Consider the following 16,374-nt stretch of genomic DNA (forward strand, 5'->3'; position numbering starts at 1 on the left):
TCTTCTCTTCTTCCTCCTCATCTTCTTCTTCCATTTCCTGCTCCCTCTATATATACCCGCCTCCTTCCCTGCCCTCCTTCCCTTCCCATCAATCCATCCATCAACAACAAGCACTTCCTCTTCTCAGACGCACACAAGAACGAACACAGGAAGCATCTTCTCGCATAGATTGAGGCGGCGGCGGAGGAGGAGGAGAAGCAGCAGCACCTTGAGCGGCGGCGGCGGTGTATGCGCGATGGGGCTCGAAGTTGGGGAGATCGGCGTCGGCGCGGATTTGAGCCTGGATCTCAAGATGTTCGCGGCCAAGAGCGTCGGCCGCGCGAGGGACTCGCCGGCGTCGGCCATGGGCGACTGTATCAAGAGGCTCGAGGAGGAGATGGGCAAGATTGAGGTCTTCCGCCGCGAGCTCCCGCTCTGCGTCCGCCTCCTCGCCGACGGTAAGAACAAACGAACACCCAAAAAAAGAGTCTCTCTTTTGGCTGGCTTTTGTTTGTTTCCATTTTTCTTTTTCGGGGGCGAGTTGTTGATGGTGTCATGTGTGCGCAGTGATTGATGTGATGAAGGAGGAGGTGGGGAAGAAGGGTGGTGATCGCGAGGAGGAGGAGGAGGACGCCGGCGACAAGAGCAACTGGATGAGCACCGCGCAGCTCTGGTCAGGGAATTCCGGCCGGGACGCCGCGGATCCAGAGGTGAGCGTCCTTCGATTTTGCTTGCTCGAATGCTTGTCTGTTTGTTTGTCGCGTCTCGAAATTGTGGATTTTGGTGGCTAAAAATAGCACCTTGTACGATCGTCGCAGAAGCAAGACAAGGGGAGGATCTCGTCGGAGGCGAGGTCCGACGGCGGCGGCGCTTTCGTGCCCTTCAAGGCCGTGGGCTCCGGCGCGCCGGCTTTCACGCGGCCGAAGCCGAGCTTGATCAGGAAGGAGGACATGGCCTACGACGTGAGGATGCCGGATCTGTCGCTGCTCTCGCCGCCTGCCGCGCCCGCCGACGAAAGCCGCCGTCAGGTCGTCGGGTTCGCCCAGGCAGCGGCGAGGGCCGCCGCCATGGCGGCATCCAGCCCCGCGCTGAGCCTCCAGGCACAGTCACATTCGGCGGCACAGCAGCAGCAGCAGGCGAGGAAGGCGAGGCGGTGCTGGTCGCCGGAGCTCCACCGCAAGTTCGTCTCTGCCTTGCAGCAACTCGGTGGCCCTCAAGGTGAGACCTTTTCTTGTTTAGAAAAATTGCACAATTAGTTTGCCATGTCTAGAGCTAAGAGCATCTGCATGTGGTGATCAATTAATTACTTGTGGTAGAACTGCAAATTTGGAATTAAAGAGTGCTCATGTGATCGTCTCCTGAATTAATTTGGCTGCAGTTGCCACTCCAAAGCAAATCCGGGAGCTGATGAAGGTGGATGGCCTGACAAATGACGAAGTGAAAAGCCATCTTCAGGTGAGCAATTCACACAATCTTCCATTAATCTTCAGTTCAACTCATCAAATGTTTTCACTGGCAATCGATTGTGATGATGATGATGCTGATGTCGATTCTGATTGCGCAGAAGTACCGTCTGCACAACCGGAGAGTACCAAGCTCAACAATTGTGAACCAACCGATTGTGCTCATGGGAGGGCTCTGCTACATTCCCCAAGAGCAAAGCAGCTCCCAGTCTGGATCTCCTGAGGGGCCTCTCCATTTCTCAGGCTCAGGCACAGCCGGTGGCGGCGGCGGCTCATCGGTGGCGACCGTCAGCGGCGAGGAGGAAGATGGCAGGTCTGAGAGCTATGGCTGGAAATGATCAAGGTGTTGCTGCATCAGAAATTCAGAGCTTTGGTGGTAGATTGCGGCGCGGCGGCGATGAACAATAACATCATATCTTTTTTTTCAGTGAGCCTTTGAGAGGAGGAGAAACTGTAGTATAGATGGTTGTATACAGGGAGATCGAGCCTTGAGTGCTTGAGATGAAACTGATCGTGAGTTTGTCATGTACATCGAAAGAGATGTGGTACCTAGTTACAATTTTGCGGCTTGTTTTGCCGGTAAAGGATTCGGGCAGTGCTACAGTTTTCGCCCTGAGAATTTACCCATGCCCATTCCCATCTTCTTCTGATGACTTCCATTTCAATCAAGCATATTGCAGTTTTCATAAGCTTATTATTGCTGTTCTTGTTGGTTGGACTGTGAACTGAAGGCCAGTTGTTTTAATTTTAGGCCTGCATGTTTTTTTCAGCAAGGGGGCATGTTTCTGGTTGCAGATGGCCATCAACATTCCAGTGGCATCAAGAGCCAAAACAAGGAGAATAAATAATAAAAATCTTTGGATTCCTGAATTGAAAAGAGAAAAACTTTGGATCCTCATCCTTTTTCTTGGGACTTGAGGTGGTCCTTCATTCCTCCAGAACCCAGCAGCGGTATCGTTTCGTCTTAACTGACCAGCCAAACCATGACACCAAGAACAGCTGTGTCTTCCACATACAGTATATCCCAGTGTTCTTCACCATCATATATCTCAAATATACATATGGTCAGAAAAAGAATAATTCAAGCAGAGTTAACAAAAAGAAAAAAGAAAAAAGAAAAGAAAGAACAGATTAGCAGACACAAAGAATCTGATACGGCGCCGGAAGAGGAGGCGACGGAGAGGATCACACACCAAGAATCTCATGAGCTGTAAACCGGCAACACTGCATCTTTTTCTGACTCCGATTATTTCTCGACGAAACTGTGAGCATTCTTGGCATGCAAGTCTGCAGGGTTTCTCCAGCTACATTCTTGCGAGATCGATCGATGCCGAGAAGTCACGTCACACATGAGACATTTCGCCTCGCCTTCACCTCTCGTTTCTGCATGCCTGCATGCATGCAATCAATCAAATCAAACCAAAGTTTGCTGCTGCTAATAATATAAATTTCTTCGTCCTTATCGTCGAGTCAAACAAAGGCGCTGAGGAGGATCACCATGCTTATCCGGAATCTATTGTATTCTGAGACATTATTAGCATTCCTGATGCTTGGCTTTGAACCTGTCACAGCTTTGATTTGTTCAGGCATTACCTTCACTTGCATTTGTTTATTATTAGCATCCTTAGTTTGGTTGCTGGTCTTGTGTAACCTAAAATTATTAAGAGGATCAGTGGTCGATCTTTGCTGACAGCGACAGTTTTCATCGGTGCTGCAGGCTTCCAAGGAGCTGAAATTACCGTCAGTTTTCAGTTAACTGTTCATCGTCTTCCTGAATTCGATTGATGCAGAGGGAGGGGAAAAAAATGTATGCAAATGTGCAGACTACGGAGATGAACTGGAGCACATGAATCAGTACTTATTGCTGGTGTATCCTATGATTGAAAATGGAATTGTTCCTGGGATGTGCTGATGAATATTCGTGGATCTTTCTGTCTGTCACTCTCTGCAGGGTGGAGACAGCTTGATGTTCAACAACCATAAACTTGTTCATCAGTCGGGATATTCTTGTTGGTGCTGACTCAACAAGGGGGATGTTCTTCTTCAGAATTAAATTTTATTTTTGCCTGCTTGATGTAGACCACCTTCATTAGCTGAACTTTTCAACACCCTCGACCATTTTGTTCCTTATCTTGATGATGGTGCAGTTGTACCAGATGAATATACTTTTGTCTCAATTTGTCTCTCGTGTTCAAATCTTCGGAGTGACTTTACATGTACTATTAGAAATAAATTAAAAAGTTTTGGCTTTGTTGGGGCAATACAAGGTAGAATTGGTCAATCAGCAGAGTTGTAGAGTACTAGTATCTCGTAGTAAAAGTCTTTGCGTTCATTTTGAGAACTGAAATCCTGAAACAAACTGAAGTTGCAGTAGGAGATCAACACAGAGGTTTTACAAAAAGTAAAACATAAATTTTGATGCAAATGTGTTCCATGGGCCAGATTCCTATGTCCATATTGTTACAAGCAAGCAAAACTGCTTTGTAGAGTTATTGGGCCAGGCCAAAACAAAGGCCGAACCTGCAAGGCCAGGAAGGACTGCAGAGCCCAAATGAGCTATTTTGGGCTAGAAATTCAGAACAGAGAGAAAAACTCCCAGAAAGTTTCAGGCCTGAAACCTTGAAATCTCAGCAAGTTCAGACTGAAACATTTTATAGTATGAAGTATACTATACTCCATTGTGAGGTGTTTGAAATGTGAATTTTGAAGAAGTTTGAAATGCTGCTAGTTTGCCAGCCACTGCGTGTTTCTGTCAGTCAGTCTCTGCGTTGCAGTGGCAGCTAATACAGTCATAGGAATCATGAAAAGCTAAGCACGCAGACACCACAGGCTACCAACGGATCTCTGCAACGCAAAATGATGCAGATGCGTGCTTGCTCCAACACTAATCATCCTCAAGCTGAATAATCTATCACTACTGGGACTGGGAGTAAGTTGCAGTAAAGTAGACGCGTTTTTGGTGGATTTGAGGTTTCTCTTGTAACATACTCCGTAGGGGGGTTTTACGAGGGAAGGATGGATCACGGATGGTGATGGTTATGGATCACGAGGCAGAAATGGATGCTTGTGAGATACATGTAAACTACTACCAAGGCAGCGTGTGACTCAACAAAGATGTAGCAATCGTCTTTACTCCTCTCCTTTTAAGTTTGTCAGTCAAAAATTAAATCTATAAATTTAAATTTAGAGCTGATTTAAGGTTATTTATAGTATTTTATTTTATTTGGGTCTTTACTGTTATATTGCTAAGAATATGTATTTGTTTCGGACTTTCGGTCCAAAACATACCTTGAGGTAATGGTTACGATACTAAATTATTTTTCATCATTGGATTAGCTGAACTAGATGGACATGATTAGATTCAACGATCAGAAATGATTTAGTATCGTGAGGTACTGATACCTCAAGAAATTTTTTATTGAACTGAAGCAAATCAGTAAGAATATACATACACACGTTTTATTTACAAATTATTTTCGTTTACGAATAGATCGTTTCATATTTTCCAAAAAAACAAAAAATGAGCACCAGGGCAGATGCCTCGTAATTCGTGTAGAGCTGTTTGTCATGCCCTCCTGTCCAGTCCACACGCAAACGAACGCAAATCGTGCCCCTGATTTCTCCCGCGGTTTCTGAGGAACACGCTCCAATGCTGCCTCCATGCGCCATTGTTTGCCTCACTTTCTGGAACCCTTTTGGGATATAAAAACATGAAAAGAAAATAATTACTCCGTCATCTAACAAATACTTTTATTCCTAGCCTAACTACGGCTGCGTTGGGCTGGCCGGTTCTTAACTGGTATAGAAAACACGGTAATAGATTAACACATATTTAATTAATTATTAACTATAATATATTAAAAAATATTAATTTGAATTTTTAAAACAACTTTTCTATAGAATTTTTTTGAAAGAAACATCATTTAGCAGTTCGGGAAATGTGCACGTGAAAAACGATGAAATGGTTATCTAGAGGGGATAACGGACGAGCCCTACAAGACTTACTTAGAGCGAGTATAATAGAACGAGATTGAGATCCCATACACTTTGAATAGAGGACACAAGTTTAGCACAAATACGAGGCTTATCGTAGAGTCTTTAACCAGATTAAATATTTCAACGGCCAAGATTTACAGATGATACAGTCTGTGACAATTCATCTCATGATATGCTACAGTGCTCTTCTACAATGATGATTCACCGAACACAACTTTGTGTCATATGTGCCATGACTAGGACTGCTAAAGTTTCAGCTGGACCGGCAACCGTAGGTGATCTCGAATTGAATAAGATCATGTAGACGGTCTATATATAAGAATTGATATATTAGATTTATGGTAGTTGATAAGAGAAGAAAAGGATAGAAAAGGTACGCTATAAATTTGTAGCCATCTTCAGCTAGGCATGTTCAAAACTCGGGTTGGGTCAGGCCGAAAAAAGCCAGTCTAGGAAACCCAGACCTGAGCCCGACCCGAGCTCGACATTTCCCGCAAAAACATAGCGCGAATCTATCCCAGACCCTGGGCTTTCTCAAGTCGGGTCAGGCTTTTTCAGATTTTGGAGTTTCAACATCTAGGTCCGAGCCTCCCCCATCCCTATGTATGGTCGGGTCGGGCCACTGTGCTAGATAAGGTTGAACAAGCCTATCTGCGTCACATACTCCAATAAAACCGTGTGAGAAATATGTGAAATATGCATTAATGTTATATTATGTATATAACTAACTATTACTATAAGAGTTAACTATTACATTACATCAACTATATATGTATCAGTTTTAGTAATAGTAGTTAGGTATACTATTGATGTTGCTCGTATAAAAGACCATAAAATATCCATTGCAAATATAAATATGTATATGATTTAAATTTTGTATACAACATAAATATTTGCAAGACAGATTTTTATGCATGGAGAACTATCCATTGTCATATGTTTAGAAACTGGACCCAAACAACCCAAAATTTGACCATTAAATGATTGAAATGAAATCCTCTTCCTAACTTTGATCGTTGCTAGACAAAATCTGGCCACTAGTGCATGAATTACAAAAGCAAATAAAATCACAAAACTGACATGGGATGGGAGTGACAGAGAGAGGAGGCGTACTAGGTAACATGAGATAATAAGATACTAGAAAGATCGCATCGTGCTTTAATTTGTAAACAAATGACGGTACAGTCCTTCACCGAAAAAACCCAGTTTTTGTAAGCATTCATTAACTGTATTGTCCCTCCAGGTCCTCCATCTTTTAAGCGGCACAAAATACGGCGTACGTCTTTGTGCACAAATTACGGCAAATCAAATTTAAAGCCAAAACTAATTTTTAACCGTCACCATCATCAGATCCAAACCAGGTTAATTAATTGACAATGCTATGGATCATGGTGGGGTCATCCATTGTTCCAGGGCATCTTAGAGCAAGTATAATGAGAGGCTATAAGCCGGCTAAATACTGATGTGGAAGTGAGAGTAGAAGCAGATTGTAAGCTTATAGCCAGTTTAGGCACAAGAACCAAGAACCAAGAAGGTATGTGAGAGACCGTAAGCTTAATAATAAAGAGTTAACTACTATATGAGTGGACTAAGAGAGAACTTAAAAAAAATCTTATACCTAGCTTATTGACTATATTATTAGCCTTACTATAAGAAAAAAAGCAAAGCAAAGCTGCCTGCTGCTACTAATGCAGTACTACCAGGGTCCGTTTGGAGAAGTCATGCCAGCTCTAACTTCTCCTAAAATCTCCAGCTCACCTAAATAATTTAGAATCTTATTTAAATTTTAAGAATTTGTAAATATAGATATCTAGATTGTAAGAATTTGTAGCTTAATTTTTTTTTAAAAAATAAAAGCTAGAAAACCCATTCTTTTTAGATTCTAAGAAATTGAGGTTGTACTCCCTCTTTCGTAAAATAAATTTATTTTCTAGTTTATAGATACAATGTTGACTCTTCATCTTATTTAAAACAAATTATAATTAATATTTTCTATTATTATTATATGATAAAATATGGATAATACTTTACTCATAAGTTTTTTATTTTTTAATAAGTTTTTTAAATAAGTAAATAGTTAAACATAGAAAACATAAAATTATTTTGAGACAGAAATAACAGAATTTTAAGCTCATCAATTCATGGTCGGCTACTACTACTAGCTGCGTGATCCTGCTGCTACCTCGACACGGTTCAGCGGCCACATGCCAGCATGACAGCATGGTCAAAGGATTAGGATGCCACTTATTATTAGCTTCTTTATCCTGCTCCACTAATCACCATACATGCATATACTTTGGCCCTGTTTAGAGATATTTGAAATAATAAATGGTAAATAACAAAAGTTTTGGTATTGTATTTTTGCAAGTTACTGTTTAGAGGCATGCAAAAATTGCCATTTTTTTTGCAAAAGTGAGATGTGGTCCGCGTTTCTATGTATTTTTTGATGAAATTTGCTACTCTGGACTCCCAAATATCAAATGCAAAGTTGTTATTTTCTTACCTTAGTGTTTAGATCCATTTTACCAAAAAGTGCTTCAAAGTGGCAAAACTTTTACCATTTTAAAAGATCTAAACATGACCTTTATCATTGTGTACGCTATTATGATAGTAATGAAAAGCCATGGGACAATGCTAATTGTCCATTCCCGCTGCCTGCCTCCTTGGCCATGCCAAAGTACATTACTAGTAGCCATGCATGCTTTGCCTGTGGCCATGTGCAGCCTATTTTCTTCTTGTCAACTGGACAATTAGTTACTGCAATACTACATGCTTGCACAGGTTACCTGTAAAATAATGTATCCTACTCCTGTTTATATAGCAGCACACATGAGCACATGGCACATTCTTTCTTTTAGGAAAAAAAAAGCTGTATCAGGGTATGTTTTGTAGATAACTAACTAGAAAATTAGTTACTAAATGCATACAACATACTTGATATTTGAGACTGATTGGCAACTTAACTGGAAAAAATATCATACTTCCATTATATAAGCAACACGCATTCCCTTTACGTGTATCAGGGTATGGTTGTTGGAATTTGGATAAAGCTCGGGAGGGGTCTTTAGGACCGGAATATTCTTGTCATTTTTCATATAAACAAGTGGGTTTTGAGCTTTGGCAGACATGTGACACTCTACTTTTTTCAACTTATTCACCAATATTGAAATATATTAATTGCTCCACGTTTCTAAAAAATATCTGTAAAAATACTATCTCTACCATAATGCTTATATAACTTGTTTTAAACTATTTATTATGTTTATTTTCATTTCATTTATAACTATAATCAAGTAAATAATCCATAGCAATAATCCGTTTGATAATCTAAATCAAACGAGCCAAGATTTGTAATGGAGAAACCTCAAATATATTAACTACTTTGAATTTCACATTAGCTTCACATGAATTTTACATGAATGGTATTTCTGTTCTGCACAAATCAAGAAAGGGGTGATTATTTAGCCAAATGATATATTTAGAAATGAAAAATAATTTATGAATAAAAGTTTTATATATGTATTCTTAGCGATAAAAGTCAATGTTATAAAATAAACTTAGGTGAAAAAAATCCCTAAAATTAACTCCAAATTTAAGGTTAAAAATTTAATTTTTGGCTTGTAAGTATAAGCAAAAACAGAAAAAAAAAGGTGAAAGTAAAAAAATAAAAAAAAACTCTTGCATTCTAAGTGAGCCGTCATGAGAGAAAGGCTAGTGTAAGAACCAATGAAATTAAAACTCTATGAACATGTAGTTAGTGTGAGTCACACACACACAATTTCCACTAGCCTAGACACAATCACACAATGTACTGGTCGATCATTACGTGTTATTTTCTAGTGTTGAGGATGTCCATCAAAAGGGTTACACATATGCATGCTAATCGCCCCCATTCTTTTCCTTTTCTTCATGCCTTTAAGTTTTCCTTCTTTTGACTGATATGCATACATGTGTGCACTTTCCCATTTGGTTGTCTTCCAAGCTAAGAGTCCTGTGAAAGAATTTAATTATACCAGTACACAAGAGCCTGCATAGGATGATCTAGGGGTGGTAAGTTAACTTATCCGGTACGAAAAACGTAGCAATAGATTAGTACATAATTAATTAATTATTAAAAAATATAAAATAGATTAATATGATTTTTTAAAACAATATTTCTATAGAAAATTTTTGCAAAATATACACCGTTTAGCAGTCCAGAAAACGTGCGCACGGAAAACGAATGAGATAAGTTAACTTAACAGTGCAGCCAAACGCGACCACTTACAACCTGTAGAATCAAAAGCACAACCAAAAAGAAAAGCAAAAGGAGAGAGATAGAGGCAAAATGTGATGAAATTCCAGGCAGTTACACTAGCCCTATTTACTATGAATTAAAACGATTTTGAAAAGATGAAGCTGTACCATTCATCCACGCATGATTGCACCAAGGAAGAGACGACGAACCAAATCGCCATTACAATTGCTTGTGGTTAATTACAGCTACGGAATACGGAGGGAGGAGTTAGTTTATACGAGGCCAAAGAAGCTGAATCGAGGGTTCTCCTCGACGGAAAAATTCAGCTCTGTACTTGGACGTACACACGTGGTAAAGTGCTGGTATGATGCAGATCTTAATTCATCTTCAGATTTCTTCTCGTCGATTTCTATCTTCTAGTATGGTGGATGATGATGATACGGCCGTGCGCCACAATGCGCTCTGGAAACTGTAAATGCTGTACAGAGAAACATGGCTAACATGTTGAAGAACAATTTTGGCAGATAACAAATAACATATTTCCAAACGAAAAATAATTTGAGAATAGAAATTTTATATACATATTCTTAACGATTAAAAACTAAAGAAAATCATTTCTTATTAATTCTTGAACAATAGAGATGCGCGACAGCGTAATGCCGGATGCAACAAGCAAGTCAGCACTCAGCTGTAGCGCCATCACTGTATGGAGGTTGAAGCTGAAGAGAGAGATGGACATGGACAGACACGAGCCGAGCTGAGAAGGAAGAGGACAGAGAGAAGGCGAGAGGGAGACAGGCTGGGCCGCCATGTTCCTCGCCTCGCCACCTTAATTTACTCCACCCATTGCTGCCATTGCCAATTTGCCATCGCCATTGCTCGCTCGCGCCTCTTCCATTTAAAGTGCCCATCTTTCCATCTCCACCACTAGCATTCTTTCTTCTCCATCCAATATATCCATCCATAAACGCGTAGCTCGCTTTGCTTGCTTTCCAGTTGTAATTTGTATACAAGAGGAGCACACGGAGTGAGAGAGCAGAGGCCAGCCCAGCTCAGCTGCCGCCAATAGCAGCTTCAGCTTTAAAAGCTTCTCATTTCTTCGCTCACGTACTGCTCCCAGATCCAGAGATCCAAGAACCGGCAATGGCGCCGCCTCCTCTGGTGGCGCTGGTGTGCTGCCTGCTCGCCGTCGCGGCCACCCTCGCCGCCGCCGACGACCCCTACCGCTTCTTCACCTGGAGCGTCACCTACGGCCCCATCAACCCCCTCGGCTCCACCCAGCAGCAGGTTGGTAATGGTGACAGTGACACTCACACTCACTCGATGTCGTTTCTTGCGAATGCAAATGCAAATGCGGTAATGGATTTGGTTTGTTGGTTGAAGCAGGGGATCCTGATCAATGGCCAGTTCCCGGGGCCGCGGATCGACTGCGTGACGAACGACAACATCATCGTCAACGTGATCAACAACCTCGACGAGCCGTTCCTCCTCACGTGGAACGGCATCAAGCAGCGCAAGAACTCATGGCAGGACGGCGTGCTGGGCACCAACTGCCCCATCCCCGCCGGCGCCAACTACACCTACAAGTTCCAGGCCAAGGACCAGATCGGCACCTTCACCTACTTCCCCTCCGTCGCGCTGCACCGCGCCGCCGGCGGCTTCGGCGCCTTCAACGTCTACCAGCGCCCGGCCATCCCCGTCCCGTACGCGCCGCCCGCCGGCGACTTCACGCTCCTCGTCGGGGACTGGTACAGGGCCGGACACAAGCAGCTGAGGCAGACGCTCGACGCCGGCGGCGCGCTCCCGCCGCCCGACGCGCTGCTCATCAATGGCATGCCGTCGGCGGCGACGTTCGTCGGCGACCAGGGGAAGACGTACCTGTTCCGGGTGTCCAACGTCGGCGTGAAGACGTCCGTCAATGTCAGGATCCAGGGGCACTCGCTGAGGCTGGTGGAGGTGGAGGGGACGCACCCGGTGCAGAACGTGTACGACTCGCTCGACGTGCACGTCGGCCAGTCGGTGGCGTTCCTCGTCACGCTCGACAAGCCGGCGCAGGACTACGCCGTGGTGGCGTCCGCGCGCTTCATCCCGGCCATGGTGGCGGCGCCGCTGACGGCGATGGGGACGCTGCACTACAGCAGCGCCGTGTCCAGGGCGCCCGGCCCGCTCCCGGCGCCGCCGCCGGAGGGGGCGGAGTGGTCCATGAACCAGGCGAGGTCGTTCCGGTGGAACCTGACGGCGAGCGCGGCGCGGCCCAACCCGCAGGGGTCGTTCCACTACGGCACCATCCCGACGTCGAGGACGCTGGTGCTCGCCAACTCCGCGCCACTGCTCGCCGGGCAGCGCCGCTACGCCGTCAACGGCGTGTCGTTCGTCGTCCCCGACACGCCGCTCAAGCTCGTCGACAACTACAACATCGCCAACGTCATCGGCTGGGACAGCGTCCCGGCGAGGCCCGACGGGTCGGCGCCGCGGTCAGGCACGCCGGTGGTGAGGCTCAACCTGCACGAGTTCATCGAGGTGGTGTTCCAGAACACGGAGAATGAGTTGCAGTCTTGGCATCTTGATGGATACGACTTCTGGGTTGTTGGGTAAGCTGCATTTCCATCAGTGACAGAAAGTTTCAGATTTCCAGTTTCTTCAATTCTCGGATGAACATCAGCGTGACAAAAATAAAAATCTATTCATTCACCTATGCTGATTCCTTTCGATTCAGGTATGGCAATGGTCAGTGGACTGAGAGTCAGCGAACAACCTACAACTTGGTTGACGCCCAAGCGAGACATACAGTTCAGGTCAATGATTTTGAAGAAATATTATTTCTGAAGTCTCAACATTCCTGATGCATTTAAAGAGCAATTAACTCTTTAGAACAATTCGCTCTGGATTCTGAACATTCATGATTAATTTGAAGAACAATTAGCTCTTATTTCTGAACATTCCTGATGCATTGGAAGAACAGTTAACCCTGAAGTCTGAATTCTGAACATTTGCTAATGCATTTGAGAACAGTTAGCTCTGAATTCTGAACATTCCTGATGCATTTGAAGAACAGTGAAGTCTGAATTCTGAACATTGCCAATGTTGGTTTCATCAGGTGTACCCGAATGGATGGTCAGCGATCTTGGTGTCATTGGACAACCAGGGGATGTGGAACCTGAGGTCGGCGAACTGGGACCGGCAATACCTCGGCCAGCAGCTGTACATGAGAGTGTGGACGCCGCAGCAGAGCTTCTCCAACGAGTACAGCATCCCGACGAACGCCATACTCTGCGGTAGAGCAGCGGGCCTTGGACACTGAGGAAGACGAGGAAGAAGACGACGATTCAGCATTGCAAAACTACTATAGAATAAGCCACACTACTACTATAGGTGAAAGTGAAGATGAGAATTCAGGATTACGATTTCGGATATATGTGTTGTAGCTAAAACTACTATTCTTCTGATCATGTCAGGTGTTTTTCTCGTGTGTTATAGCCTGTGGACAAGGCTTCAGGCTTAGGTGCAGAGTGCTCTGTTTCTGATGCAGCATTATCAATCTGTTGTGTTATTCAGTGATGTACCACTCAGTTTTACAACAATATCAATAGCAACCATTGTGCCGTGCATAGACTGGAAAAGAAAACTTTGTAGAATCAGTAATGTATTTGTCAATTCATCAGAACTTTGGAAGTCTCAATCGCATGAATCAAGCAAGAGCTTGAGCAAAACTCATCCAGATTTCTGGTTGAAACGATATGAAGAGGGAAGCTGCTAGCTTCTGAATTCTGAAGTCTCAACTGACGTGATGGTTCTTCTTGGCTTGTTCTGTCAACCCCTTCTCCAATGGTAGTGTAGAGAACCATGTTCAACAGTCAGTTCATAAATGAATGATTATCCACAGGTAAATTACTACTCACTAATGATCTTGGTATAGAACTAACGGAGCAGCAAAAGGAGTTATAATCTGTAGAAGTTGAATTTAAACTTGTATTTTTTTAAGTAACGTATCTCATATTAGTTTATCTTTGTCAATTTTTTAAAATATTTTAATGACTTTTTAGGTGAAATGCAACATCCATTTATGTGTTAAAAACACTTTCCCCGACAAGGTAAACATGTAACTTTAATATAACACTCATGGTTCACATAGCAGAGAACAAAAAAAAAAGACTGAGATTCAGCATAATTAAAATTCCATACATGTTGCGTTAAGCATGAACTGAACATAATTGCAGTAAAAGATGACGAAGAATTAAACATGACACAATCTAAACCGTTTTGTTAAACACCTTAACGGCATCAACTGAGACGAGCTACCGAGTAAAAACTTAAATTGAAGAACAACCATGATATATAGCTCAAGATAAATATGTAGACAGATCAATAAGTGGCTAGATTAAGCAGAGCTACTTCGGTGACCGCTGACCGTTCACAATAAAGAGGATCATGGCGCCGCTGCGAGCTCGTTGATCGAGCGACGACACCGTCGCCGCCGAGATCCACCTCAGACGGAGTCTGCAAGCCCTGGCGCCGCCTCGTCACCGATCGCGTCCTCCTCCTCCGTCTTCCACCGGACGCCATTCCTCCACGACGGCGACGGCGACCACGAACTCCTCCCACACAATCCCGGCCACGCCATGATCGCGGCGGACGAGGGTTTTTGAGGCTTGGCATGGCTGGCTGCGTTGTATGGATCAGGCCTTTTCGGCCCAGATAAGCTCTCGGCCTCGCACATACTGGGCCTTTCGATATGGGCCTTAACCTGGCCTACGCTTGGTAAACTGGACAGAGTTCTGATCGGAAACACCCATGGGCCGGAAACAAATATGGCCGCACGGAGCCCGTCACGCCTTTTAGGCCCAATTCAATCCCGTCCTGGCCCAACAAGAGATGGGGCCGATGTGGAAGGGAGAGTGCCCCATTTAACACTTGCCGTTAGCTTGATTATGCATGTGCGGCCCAGATGATCTCTTGCGACGGACTGGATTGCATTGCAAGTTGCAATAAAATATGATATACCACTGCAGAAACCTAGAAGATTGATTTTGATTTCTACCCATTATATATATATAAAAACAAACAAATATGGTCGTGAACATACATATTATAATATAATCAAAGTTTACTGTATCGTTTCCGTTACAAATTACAAAGGTTGAATTTTGGATCTGCATATGTGTGGATCCATATATCACACAGTGGGCTGAAGCGTAAATAAGTCTACATTTGCTCGCTTATCTCTTTGGCTACACGAGTAAGTCTATTTTTCCTCCCTCTATTTAGACTGTATCTTTTCAGGCTAAGTCTTATATAACTAAATTAAATCTATTTTAGGTTCTTTCAATTTCTTTTTCATCTACATCTACCGAGTTAGACCACGTGCTAAGGCATCGGCCCAACAGTCACGGCCAAGCCGTCGGGCCTTCGAGCCATATGACCATCTATCGAGAGGAGACAGATAGGGTACTAGTACTACAATCTGACAGAGTGACAGTCAACATTTTTCAGCTATAGCCTCTTTTGACTTTGTCGCTGAAGTAAGCATCCTTGATTGACATGAACCATTGCTGTGTGCTTTGCTTAAAATACCTCTCCTCCCTCTCACCATGGAGTCAACATTGGCGTATATATATACTATATTCTGTAGCAACAACCAACTGTTCCATTCAAAGAATCCACACTAATCAAATCCATCGCACTCACCGCTAACTGCTATATAAACAGCAACCCGCTGATCACGAACAAGACGACACAGCAAAGCATCAAAGCCATCAATCATCTCCACACAGCAACTCGATCGTGCATCGGATACCAAATGGCGGCGTCTCAGGCCATCGAGAGCCACCGCGCCGGCGCCGAGGTCGCCACCGGAGACGCCACCTGCAGGAACAAGTGCATCGAGCTGCTGGAGGAGCTCGGCCTCCCCAGGGGCCTCCTGCCATTGGAGGACCTCGAGGAGTTCGGCTACAACCGGGACACCGGCTTCATGTGGCTGGTCCAGAGGAAGAAGAAGAAGGTCGAGCACACCTTCAAGAAGATCAAGCAGACCGTCTCCTACGCCGGCGAGGTCACGGCGTTCGCCGAGAAGGGGAGGCTGAAGAAGATCGCCGGCGTGAAGACCAAGGAGCTGCTGCTCTGGCTCAGCGTCGTCGAGGTCTACGTCGCCGATGCCTCGCCGGAGAAGGTCACCTTCAAGACTGGGACCGGGCTCTCTGACACCTTCGACGCCGCCGCATTTGCCCTCGGGGAGTAGAAACTAATTGGGCGTATGATACTAGGGTTCCAGGGTGTGCCAGAAAGAATCCTGGTTAGGTTTGCTGCAGTTTGCTGATGAAAAAGTTGTTTAACCTACCATCCCTATGTTTTTCTATTTCTACTCTCTCTGTTGCCATGTGTTAAGTGAAGACAGATATGTTTTATTGTCACTTTTATATGAATTGAGACATTACATCATAGGCAGGTAGACGTTCACATGCATCCCTGGGATCAGTTAAGCTTGTGCAGCAGCAGCAAATTGCAAAAGCTAAACGATATATTTGTAATATTAAAAATTTTATAAATATTTTTGGTGATCTAAAAGTAGAAGCTGAAAAATAAACTATGATAAAGAAAAACTTTAATTTAGAGTTAAATTGCAACCTGTCCGGCTTGATTCAGGCCTCCGTTTACGAGGGCAGCTGCTCAGCCTGGCGCTCACGTTGGCTTAGCACAGGTTCA

General features: G+C 44.0%; 3 protein-coding genes across 4 annotated transcripts; all 3 read left to right on the forward strand.

Annotated features, from left to right (window-relative positions):
• Positions 1 to 2,085, forward strand: LOC102719878 (myb family transcription factor EFM-like). Its single transcript, XM_040526077.1, has 5 exons — positions 1 to 437; positions 547 to 689; positions 798 to 1,197; positions 1,358 to 1,434; positions 1,544 to 2,085. Exons 1-5 carry the CDS (start codon positions 236 to 238, stop codon positions 1,778 to 1,780), a joined length of 1,059 nt encoding a protein of 352 aa, XP_040382011.1. The 5' UTR covers positions 1 to 235; the 3' UTR covers positions 1,781 to 2,085.
• An 8,518-nt stretch (positions 2,086 to 10,603) lies between these two features.
• LOC102720159 (L-ascorbate oxidase homolog) lies at positions 10,604 to 13,352 on the forward strand. 2 transcript variants are annotated; one of them, XR_001550749.2, is made up of 5 exons: positions 10,604 to 10,962; positions 11,062 to 12,266; positions 12,392 to 12,470; positions 12,773 to 13,047; positions 13,131 to 13,352. XR_001550749.2 is itself a non-coding variant. In XM_006657346.2 (4 exons), exons 1-4 carry the CDS (start codon positions 10,819 to 10,821, stop codon positions 12,974 to 12,976), a joined length of 1,632 nt encoding a protein of 543 aa, XP_006657409.1. In that variant the 5' UTR covers positions 10,604 to 10,818; the 3' UTR covers positions 12,977 to 13,233. The 2 variants fall into 2 exon arrangements, 1 of the variants encoding a protein (XP_006657409.1); XM_006657346.2 differs by having other exon boundaries at positions 12,773 to 13,233.
• A 2,063-nt stretch (positions 13,353 to 15,415) lies between these two features.
• LOC102719220 lies at positions 15,416 to 16,162 on the forward strand. Its single transcript, XM_006658169.2, has one exon. It carries the CDS (start codon positions 15,473 to 15,475, stop codon positions 15,908 to 15,910), a length of 438 nt encoding a protein of 145 aa, XP_006658232.1. The 5' UTR covers positions 15,416 to 15,472; the 3' UTR covers positions 15,911 to 16,162.
• The last annotated feature ends 212 nt before the right edge of the window (positions 16,163 to 16,374 follow it).

The sequence above is a fragment of the Oryza brachyantha genome, chromosome 7 (assembly GCF_000231095.2).
Source record: "Oryza brachyantha chromosome 7, ObraRS2, whole genome shotgun sequence".
NCBI lineage: Eukaryota > Viridiplantae > Streptophyta > Magnoliopsida > Poales > Poaceae > Oryza > Oryza brachyantha.